The sequence below is a fragment of the Triplophysa rosa genome, linkage group LG9 (assembly GCF_024868665.1).
Source record: "Triplophysa rosa linkage group LG9, Trosa_1v2, whole genome shotgun sequence".
NCBI lineage: Eukaryota > Metazoa > Chordata > Actinopteri > Cypriniformes > Nemacheilidae > Triplophysa > Triplophysa rosa.
Window position 1 is genome coordinate 24,004,908 of NC_079898.1, and position 12,259 is coordinate 24,017,166.

General features: G+C 37.7%; 1 protein-coding gene across 2 annotated transcripts in view; it reads right to left on the reverse strand.

Annotated features, from left to right (window-relative positions):
• ablim1a (actin binding LIM protein 1a) overlaps window positions 1–12,259 on the reverse strand; it is a 37,612-nt gene that overhangs the window by 22,987 nt on the left and 2,366 nt on the right. The window contains exons 1-2 of one of the 2 annotated variants that reach the window (XM_057341289.1): window positions 9,560–9,788; window positions 1,298–1,432 (exon numbers count right to left, since the gene is read on the reverse strand). In XM_057341289.1, coding sequence (XP_057197272.1) covers window positions 1,298–1,432; window positions 9,560–9,779 — 355 coding nt within the window. In that variant the 5' untranslated portion in view covers window positions 9,780–9,788. Of the gene's footprint in view, window positions 1–1,297; window positions 1,433–9,559; window positions 9,789–12,259 lie in introns of those variants that run through there. The other variant, XR_008963479.1, reaches the window with a different exon arrangement.

The window sequence follows — 12,259 nt, forward strand, 5'->3', positions numbered from 1 at the left end:
TCAACTGATTGAGCTATGCAAAAAACCTCATAGAGATGCTTAACATAAACTACTATTATCGTATATGATCCTATTAAAGTATAATCCATATAATTATTTGTTAGTCCTATTACAGTATAACTCAGTCAACTGAATTGAGCTTGCTTTGTGCTATTAGTTGAAGTGAATACTCAGCTGCAATGTGGTTTAATATATTTTAAGATAAATTACAGCATGTCACACCACACCTGAAACGTATGAAATATAAACTTAACGCGCTCTATTTTAACAATCTAAGTGCATGGTCTAAAGCGCATGGCGCAGGTGCACTTAGGGTGTGTCCAAATCCACTTTTGGTAGTTTAAAGACGCGAAAAATGGTCGGCACGCCAGCCGCATGGTCCAAAAGGGTTGTACCTACTCTCTTAATGAGTCGTGTGTGTGTTTTGGGAGTAACGTGCACTAAACCAATCAGAGTTCATCCTTTCATTTTCAATATTTGGCAGGTTTGTGTTCTGCTGTGTACGTGCGTTGACACCCGCCTATAGGAGCATATTATTAAAATGTCTTTTAAACAAATAAAAAAAACTGTGCGATTGACTTTGGTTTTCAATTTGCTTTAAAAAAGCAACGTGCCCACAATGCGCATGAATGCACCTCGTTTTTAGACCAGGGGCAAACGGAGAAGTGCATTTGCTATTTAAACAATGTGGCGCTGGAACTGCGCTGAAACTAGCAAGAAACACTTGCATCATGCCTGTCGTCGCATTGTGCCGAGTGTAATGCATGACAGGGCCCTTCATGTCAAATACCCAGTGAGTTAAACAGTGACCCGCTTGTTGTTGGTATCCTCACCTGCCCCTATAGACACGCAACAAATACAAGCAAGAGGGGTTTCATTTTAAGATTAATTTTAGCTCTTGATTGTAAGAAACACAAGCTAAATAGGTCAAGCTGGAACTCATCTTTAACAACCTTAACAACCTCACAGTCAACCTGAAGCCCAGCAGAAAAGATGAGTCATGAGAGGTTTTGAACATGCGGCTTCATAAACGTTTATAGGAAAAAGAATTCCACCAGACTGATTTTAAAGTAAGCAACACAGCTGGTAAAATTATATTTAGCATTAAAGTTAGCCTGTATCATTATAATAATAATTCTCTTATTACTTATAATTCTTCAATGTTCTCCAATATTTCAAATATAATGCATGCCATTTTTATAATAAAAAATGTATATAATTTATAGGAGCATAATAGTATAATGGGCTTCATGGCACATGGTTTATAAACAAACATGACCAATATTTATTTGCTCACCTTTGCATGTGAAGCACTTGATGTGGAAATGTTTGGCCTGCACTCGTAGCACCTCTCCTTTACACACATCTCCACATTTAGCACACCGTATTAAAGGCTTCTCCGTCTGATGGTGAGTTTCTTGTGTGTGGGCCACTGTATAGTGAACAGAAAGAAAGTTAAGTTTGATGACCTTGTTTAAATCAATTCAGCACAAATCCGCAACACAGAAAACCAAAAGAATCCCTTTGGGATACCCCAGACACTGTACCTTTATGTCCCCTTTTTAGAAATATCACCACAGATCAGATGTCTACAAACCAGATTAACATTAAGGCACCAAGAACATTTGTATGAAAATTTGTATTTCTCTGAGTTTTAAAGCAGGATGTAACATGTAACTGGTCCTACTCGCCCTTACCGGGCTTTGAACCAGCATCGGTCCGGCATGGGAGACGGGCGCTCTAACGAGGAGGCTAAAGTGCCTCTAGTGTCTGTTGCTAGAGCACCTCTGAGGTCGGGGAGTGAGGTTTACTCGCACAGCTTCTCTCGCTGGCCTCCGTTACACACACACCTCTTCCTTTTATTGATGTACATTTGGCTTCACCTCTGAGACTTTATAAGAAGTATTTACAATGTGCTTAATGGATGTGAGAGCAGGTGAATTAAAGAAACAGTACACCCAAAAATTCTCCCCTTTCCAATTCTCTGTGTGATTGGCATCACTGTGATATAACGAGAAATGTTCTTCATCCCAACCATAGACTGTATAAAACATGGACGTATAGCGTCTGTGATGCACCCGTAGGTTTGTGAAGAGCAATTCTGAAGCTGAAAGTGGGCGGAGCCTGCGGTCGCCATCTTGGTGGCACGTCATAGAGCGCCACTCCCGAAAATGGAGAGAAAAGCGGGACGTGGGTGGAGCTGTCACTTAAGTGGACACGCCCTTAATTGTGCTTAATATAATTGTGTACCTCAGAGATTACGTATTTTTGTATGCAAACCCCGGAAGTGAGTAAGCATTTTAGGACTTCCGGTTCCATCGCCCCAAAGTCTATGGGTTCTTTTAATGGGCTTTTGGTAAATCGCCTGAAATAAGGTCTGTGGTTAACAAAACCTCTAAATATTTTCAGGTTTTATTCTATGAACCATCTCTGAGGTACTGGATTTAAACGGATGAGTTATAGAAAAAAATCCACGCCTTCACAGTTGTCATGAAGGGCAAAATTAGCTATATAGAGGAAAATAATTTTTGTAGCAGGCTGTAAACATGTTTTTTTCTGCTGTAAAGTTGGGCATTTTAACACGGGGCTCAATGAGATTCTGCTCTGTTTTGGAGCCAGTCTCCAGCGGCCAGTCAATGAATTGCAGTTTAAATCACTTCCGTGTTGGTTTCACGAGAGAGAGCCGGATGGTTGCCGCTCGATCCCAATCCATCACTGTCACTTTTCAACTATGTCAAGCCTACTACAGTAGGAATACATCATTCTGTCCCGGAGTGTTGAATATCAAACACAGCCAGTGTAATCCCTGCGTTCTTGAGTCACCATCACAGGAATGACTGTCTGCATGTGTTGTGTGTGTATTGGATTATACGTGCCTCATGGGGTGCAGACTTCTTTAAAGCTGACATTCATAAATATTAATGAGAAGACTCTCTTCCCTGCCCCGTTTCCACACTCACTCCACCCTTCACTCCCCCGTCCCGTCCCGTCCCAGCCAAAACAAAGCACTAAAGACAGATCAGAGCAGATCCAGAACTAAAGCATCACTATCCTCCACATTCAACATCATCATGTGGCATTTAGAAAAGAATATCAAAACCAACCCAAATAAATGATGTGCTCTCTTGTATAATTAAAAACAATGTGACATTTTCTTAAGTCTGAAATTAGTAATTTCTGCATTTTATAAGAATAGAATACCAAATAACATAAATAAAGATAGAAGGTAAAAAACACATCTTTTCTCATTCTCATGGACAGTAAACTGTTTACCGCAGGTCGGGATATGATCATCCTGCAGAACAGACAGACACTCAATACAGTTTTGCTTCTTTCTGGTCTCACAGCAGGATGGATTCACAGGGATGAATAACAAAGCTCTCATTGTTCAAAGGCCATTAAAGCTGCCGACTCATGTACAGTAGGGTAAACATTTGAAATCATACCGCTGCTTGGACATTAAACGCGTAAAATAACTTTACAATCAGCTCTCACGTTTAAGCAAAAGGTGTGAAAAACACTAACTTTCCTCCAAACTGAGGTTTTGTACACACTCTCATGCCAAAAGAACAAGTTGCATTCAAAAATGTTCCAACTTGAATCAAAGAAGCTTTGAGCTAAAAGTGAACAGACTGAAAAGAACCCAGTTCTCTCTCTGGTCTACAATAGTTGTGACAGTGTCTTAAAGGGATAGTTCACCCAAAAATACTTTTTTGTCTCATTTATTCATCTTCATGTTGTTGAAAATCGTTATATGCATCTTATGTGGAACACAAAAGAAGATATTTTAAGAAATACCTCAGTGATTTAGTATCCATTCAATGAAAGTCAATGGGGGCCAGTGTTTGGTTGTCAACATTTTTCAAAATATCTTCTTTTGTGTTCTGCAGAATAAAGTCATGCAGGTTTGGAATGACATAAGGTTGAGTAAATGATGAAATCGTTTACATTTTTGGGTGAACTATCCCTTTAAATCCACTTCTCATCTCATTCACATTTCACTGTATGTATGACTTCAATATACAGAAACATATAACTTTATGATTGTTGCTGAAGCCTCTTTTGATTGATTTCAAACCTCTTTTGCAGACACTTTCTCTAAACAAGCACTCATTTATGCTGATTAAGTCCTGAAGTGTCACAACAAGATTAAGCGAGTCGGTCAGAACGGTTGACCTCTAGCTTTCAGAGCCAAGTATTACATCACTGAGACCAGGGCGACGCTGGTCGACAGCCTACTGAGCTCCTTTACTACTGTATACACTGCCTCCTAAACTTAACAACACAATACACTAATACGAATAAACATAAAAGGCATAAACAAATGATACTGCACAAAATAATAAAATGAATAAACAAAACAAAACAAAATAAAACAAAACGTAACAAAACAACCAAAATAACCAAACGTTGTTATGTAATGTAACGTAACGTAACGAAATAACAAAACAAACACAACACAACACAACACAACACAACACAACACAACAAAACAAAAAACAAAGTTTGATTGACATTTCTCCCACTGAACTTATCACTTAATGCATTCACTCTTTGGCCTTTATTTTGGCATTTCATTTGGTTAAAAAAGTAAAAGGCTGCTTTAATGTACAAATCAAGTAAAGCAGACAAAGCGAACCATATGCTCAAATCCACAATGTTAAATAGTTTATAAGGATATTGTGACACACCCACCTTTCCATTACATACCATGCACCGCTGTTTTTTAACTCCACCCAAATGTTTGTCAAATGTAAGGCCATTCAAATTTATGAAAAGTAATGTGCCTAAACATTCATCCAGTAGTCTTTTGTCCATAGTAGACAAAGACCCTAATAAATGCCCCCTTTACATTCACTACAGTGCGAGAATGAACTCTGTATCTTTGAAAAGCTACTGCAGCGGGAACGAGATGCTTAACAAAACACTTAACTTGAAGGAGGCCACTGCAGATGAGCCCCAACAATGGACTCTACCTTCCTTCCAGCGTTGCTATGGTCACGGCTGCGGGCTTCCCGTGTCTACCTCACGGGTTTGCATCCCATTTAAAACTGCAAGACGGTCGAAACAACAACATTACCAGGAGACGTGGCTTTAACCCGACTTAATCTGTAACCGGTGGACCTGAGAGGTAAGAGCGCAGCAAACGGATGTTTAGGTTTATCTCTATTACATAACAAACCACATACATCACACACAGTGACTGAATCCAAACACTGAGAATATATTCTCCTGTCTAACAGCATAGAGAAAATATCAGATCAAACCAGCATCTCTGCAGATAAAACACAGAAGGCTTTCCGGGAGTCAAGTCAGTGCAGCATGTACTGAACAAACCTTTCGTTTAATTCGCTCTCTCTGTACATTGTGGGAAGCAAGACTTCTGTATTTAAAGTAAAAACAACACAATGTTATGATGCACTTGTTCATATATATATATATATACAGTATATATATATATAACAAAGATATAAAATTTACTCTTAAAAGTGTTAAACGTGACCACACACAGATCTAAGGAAGATTCAATAAACATGAGTCAATAACTTTGACTACAACACGTAATCAATTACCTTTCTTCTTGACCATGACCATTAGTGATAAATGAGGATGAATCACCAAACAATCACCACTGATGTCGTATCCAGTGAGCCGAGAGCCGCTGCATTCAAAAAGGCGGACGTTAAATCCAGTGAATAAGTCCGAAGAAACCGGATATCATATATGAGAGCTCCTGTGATGACAGAAACAGTCCGGCGTGTGCCTGCTCCCCTGAATCACTGTCTCCTCCTCCTGTACCACCCCAGACTCACCCCCACCCCGCTGGTCCCATCCCCCTTTCTCTCCAATCTCTCTGTGGATTCTCCCATCTTCCCCTGCACTCTGAAGCCTGTGACAAAAACTCAAACATTGATGGTACAGTTTCTAAAACAAACATCAGAGGTGTCCACTCGTGCAAAACTCACAGCCCGGGGTTAATTGCTAGAGTTTCTGGGGGTTTGCTGGAGCCCACAGGAGCCTACAGTACTCCCAAGGTAGGCAGCTAACAAGGTTTTGAAACAAAGCCATTGTGCACTTGGGTAAGAAAGCCTCTCTGAGTGAAAGTCAAGGTGTATGGAGATATCGCCTGATTATAATGATAATTATTATTATTAAATGAAAATGTCTGATGATGTCTATGAAAAGCCTATTTAAAAAATGAAATATGAATAATAATATTAAATATTAGTGTTATTGGCTCATTTCCCAATTTTTATAGTATCCAAGATTTTTTTAATTCGATTAAAATCTTTCAAGTTCTCACTGTATAAAGACAACAACAAAGCAAAACTGAAGTCAGAAATGATCTAAAAACTGCAATTCCCAGTTGCTAAAATACTGAATAGGCCAAGTTACAAACTACAAAGACATGTGCTCATCATATGTGGTGCTAAAATAACCAAATGTCCATTTCACCTGAGGAATCCAGATCAGACACGTCATGAGAGAAGCCAGACTGGCATTGAAAATAACATTCGCTGTAAAAAAAAAACCCTGTAAAACGGAAATTTTCTGGCAGCTGGGGGCAACAGAAATATACCGTAAAATAATAGTTGTCCTCGTAAATTAAACGCTTTTCTTTTTTTTATTGTAAATTTGTAGTCTTTTTTGTAATTTGACGGTTTCAAAAATATGTGAAAATCTGTAAAAAAAAAGTAAAAGTTCGTAAATAGCACTATTTTTGGCTTTATACGTGAAAAATCTGTAAACAAAAAAAATAACTAAAAATCTGTAAAATTACAGATTTTTTAAATTGCACAGAAGCATTGGGCCATGAGAGGCGGTACAGAAAACAAATTGCAGAAATGCATCCTGACTTTGTGATCAAATTCCACAGACATAAGACGAAAATACAGTTCTGTTTGTCAATTTCCGGTTTACTTGATGAACCTCGAACAAAACTCCAAACATCCTTGAAAAATGCAATGCTCCTTAGATCTCGTCAAATCCAGTAATTCTTCCTCAATCTACCAACCCTGTACTTTATAAACACAACTGTTTCCAGACAGACATCATGGCTGCCAAACTAAACCCCTGGAAGTAAAGTAGTTCCATCCAATCAGATTAGAACTAGCATTTACAGCCATCTTGTGCCAAGAGACTGTGTGCGGTCTGAGGTGAAGACTAGACCTGAAGTAACACGAGAGTGAAACTAAGATGATAGCTTGACCCTGGGACGCATCACACCCAGAGAGGTCAACAACAGACACCCTAATCCGTAAGTACTGTATATTGAAGTTATATTGTGTTTCTATAGCTCAAATGGGAGAACATGACGCTCACAATGCCAAAACGATGGGTTTAATTCACTTGAATGAATGCACTCTAAATTTCTTTAGATTCAAGCATCTGTCAAGTGCATATATTAAAAAGTGGTGTTCAATAAAATAACATGATGTTTTAGGATAATATGAAACGCAATATATTTTGATCATTATATTCAATGTGAGCCATTACAGTATTATACTTGCAGATGAATAATTTCTGTATCTTAAACAGTACACAACAAAAATATAGTATAGACTGTTTCAGCGTCAACTGCATAAACAAACCTTATGGGGCCCAAACTTAACTTCCGGTAGACCTCCGCAAAGAATCAATAACTGTCGAGTAGTTTTAAATTAATTTAATACAATTAAATCATACAGAAATCATATTATCATCTGTAAGACCCACAAAAAATGGCAACTTTAGGGATCAACACTACAGGATATGTATCTAAAGCCCTATGGGTCAGCAGTCAGGGTCCCTTGACCTGCGTCACACTTCTCCATTAAAAACTCATTTGAGTCACTGTGAAACATACAGAATACTCCAGACTCAAATAATTATGACTCATTATTTACATAAGTGCTCCTCCATTGATTTGTCCTGCCCTTCTCAGATAACCCTGTAAAAGCTGTATTGGTTGGCAAATCAACTCCTCTGATTGGACAGGTGGATCTATACTGGAATCAATGCAAGGTTGGGGAAATGAAATTTGTAAATAAATCCTTCAATGTGCTATTACAGGCCATCCACACGACACATGTTGTTGCATTCAAAAACAGCTAAACAGAAATGAATGCTATAGGATGTTGAGTTGAATCAACAAATGTAACCTAACTCGTGTTTGCTTATAAATTCTGAAAAATAAATTCTGGTGGAGCTCTAGTTGAAATGCAAGAGCCCCCCACCCCCAAAGAAAACCTAAATCTGCTACTTCATCCGATAAGGAAAATTAATTTGTTTATCCTCATGTCATTCCAAACATGCATGACTTTGCATGACTCTGCAGAACACAGAAGAAGATATTTTGAAGAATGTTGGTAGCCAAACAACACAACCCCATTGACTTCCCTTGTATGGACACAAAACCACTGAGACATATATGCACCTGTCAACGTGGTAGAGATATCTTTATGAACAATTGGAACACATGTCAAAAATGTCCTTCAGCACTAAAACCAAATAACGTTTCATTTCGACAAACCCCTTCTGGGATTATCAGGAGTTCACAAGCAAATCCCAGATAATCTGAAGACCATGTCCAAGTAAACAGACTGTAGATGGAGGCGATCAAACATGCTGGATTTGTCTCCTGGATCTATGTAATACTACAGTAAAGCCTGAAGCATCTCTTTTAAAAGTTTACACTTATATAAGATGATAAATCAACCTAAACTCATTTTCTCAATTTTTTAATTTTTAAAACACACACACACTCACACGAGTTCATTAATATGAAGAGCTCATTTGCAAAAACAGATAGCATGTTTTTTTATTGTGCATTACAAGTATATAAACCAAACTGCATTTGGGTTGTTTCGATTAAGTAATAATAACTCAAAAATACAGCTAACTAACACACAATAAAAAACGCAGTTATCTGTTATTGCAAATGAACTCTTCATACACATCCATTTTATTCATACCGAATAAAAAGTGTTATTTATCCATTAAAGACCTGTTTTCCTATTCGTAAGTAAAATAATTTGAGCTTCCTATATAGCTGGATTTAATTACCATCAAAGCTGACCATGTATATAAATACCTAAAATAACGTAATGACACAGTAATGCACAACTCGGGGCAGGTACACGACATTAATGAACATTAATATTGTAAAATCAAACAAAACCAACCTCATATTCTATAGAGACTAGATTTAGAAGATGCGTTTGACATATACAAAGACGTTTCAATTTTAGAAGCCGTCTATACATTATGTGCATATCACAATATGACACATATGATATTATACGTATGAGCACAATTAACAAATATCAACTTCAGGATCATTTTAGAGACCTCCTTTAGAGAAACAGACAACTAAAGAATGTACTAAGATTCTTTAAAAAGTACAGTTTAAACTGACAACAGGTCTTAAATTCAGACCTGGAGCACACCCAAATGTAATCCAATCCATTAACCACATTATGGCGTGAAGATGTGTGTATTCGGCTGCAAAGAACATTGGTTCGTCCAGGACCGAATTTAGCCACAGATTGAAAATATAACCCTCCACCGGCCTCCATACCCGCTGTCAGGCTCTCGGTCAGGTAGAAGTCATCAGGATTGATGAACGGCAGCTGTTTCTTCACCGACTGTTTGGGGATGAGGTACAGAACTTCCGCCACATGGCCATCCTCTATAATAGACATGCGCTTGATGGAGTTCCTGCGGTTGATGCGACTGCGGTCCACCTGCTGACTGCGTCCCGAACCGCAGAGTTTCCCCAGGCTGTTCAGAGAGGGCATGGCTGGGGTCCACACCTAATGAACTGCACCAACTTGCCACTAACTTAAAATCCAAGATCGCACAGGTACCGGCAGGTGTGAGAACCTTTGATCTTCTGACGAACAAATCTTTAATCTGCAACCAAATGCTCACTTGTCCTTAGAACCAATGGTGAGGTTGCCAGGTTGAAAGCATCTCCTCCTCTTTTAGGAGAGTGAATTTTTCAGAGACATTCGTTCAAGGCCCGGAATGCTTCAGGTGATGACCACAGATGAACCCCGTGCGATAGTGGAAATCAAAAAGAAGACTCGATGAGCTCCTTTCCTCCTGGTAAGAGGATTAACCCTGACGTCTACTTATGGATGGAGATAGATGATGATACAAGCTTGGTGAGAAATGTTTAACAACACGACTAAAAATACTCCGAAACAAGAATGGGCATCTGTGAGACAATTACCATGTCCTTGTTCGTACTCCTTAAATCTGTCTGTTGCTATAAATACAGTTTAACCGTAATGCACTTAGAACAGGTTTCCTTGCTAAGATTAGCCGAGAGTAATATTTTGCCTACAACATACGTATAAGAAGATTTAGATCAGTAATAATCTAACAAATTTCTTTTTAATCTCGAGATTTTCTTATTCAGTCAAGGGAAAGCTAAGAGAGATCTAATGTAACAAATATTCCTATTTTAGTAACAAAATACGGTAAATACAGTAAAACTGTGAGTCTAATAGAAATTGAAGAGAGAGATACTCTGATCACCACCTTTTAACATACATTTTAGGGCGGCACAACAATTGGTCGCGACTAATCTTAAGCAAAATAAAAGTTTTTGTTTACATAATATACTGTATATGTGTGTACTGTGCATTATTAATTATGTATATATAAATACACACACATGCATGTATAATTTTAAGAAAAATATATATTTATATATTAAATATTTATATACATATATACTGTGTATATATATATATATATATATATATATATATATATACACAGTATATAATGTAAATTATATATAAATATAAAAATGTATATACACATAAATATATTATATATGCACGTAAATATTTCTTAAATATATACATGCATGTTGTGTATTCATAATTATTATACACAGTACACACATATATATTATATAAACAAAAACTTTTATTTTGCTTTCGATTAGTCGTGACTCATCCTTGTGCAGCCCTAATGAATTTAAATCTGAATGAGCTTTTGTATTATTAATAATAAATTACAATTTAAAGGACAAGATGCATCAAATCATGACTATCTGAATCGCAATTGAATCAATATGTAAAGATTCAAAGCTCTATGCTACACATTGACGCTAGAAATGTCCTGTGAGGATGAAACCAGGGACCAAACCATCACAACATCAGCAACACTTTTACATCCACCCCCCTAAAAATAATCAGTCTAAATGTGTCCAGTTTGCTCCTGGCTGATAGTTCAGGGTATTAAGAATCGCCTCTAAAATAGAATTATGTAACACAATATTTACAATTAGGCATATGATATTTTATGCAATGCAATAGTAACAGTAAAACGTTTCGTTTAAAACATTTCAGCCAAAGCTTGAACGTTTATTGAATATTTTCCATTTTCACCATTAACTATTACAAACCACCATTAGCCCTAAAAAACACTTCACAGTCTCGAGCTAGTGTCATTCACTGACTAAAACCATTCACCTAATGATAACAGATTGTTCAGAATCACATTAAACAGACGTGAGCTGCTGTTATAAACCCTGTGAAGGGTCTATTTTCCATCAGAGAGCCCACGGCTCCGCAGTTTATACCTATCAGACACACAGCAGATGCTGACATTAGACAGATTTTATAACAGCCTGAGGAGGATTACAGGAAATATGAACTATATCATGAGTCTTCGTGTTTATGCGTGTAATCTTTAAACTGGCAAAAGCATGTACATGCAGACTGAAGATTAGATTTTGAAGGTAAGGGAGGCAGGGAAATGGAAGGTCCGAGACAGTCTATGGTGCCAGAAGTCACATGTGCATATTATTCCTTGACAAGTGAAGAGAAAAGGCCATTTTAAATCCTGCAAATGTACTTGCATTTCTAAAGCCACCACCGTGGTTCGTAATCTGTGATTTAGAGTTTGATTAATAATAGATAATATGCTCTCTCTCTCTCTCTCTCTCTCTCTCTTATGTACAAGTGAGGGTTATACGAAGTAGTGGTTGACCAGTGTGGCTTTTTCAATGGACAGTGTTTTATTCAAAAGTTAGGTTAACAATTTAAAAATATTTTTGAGGCTCTTTGCCTTTTGTTTTATTAATTAGAGGATAGTTGAGAGAGAAAGGAAGTGATTGAAAGGAGAGAGGAACGGGAAAGGACACCGAGCCGGGACACGAAGTCTGGAGCACTGTCCACACAACCACATGCTGGGACAGGTTGACATGGATTTTAACCAGAGATGGGGTATAATCCTCATGTTATCTTAACTTCTGATT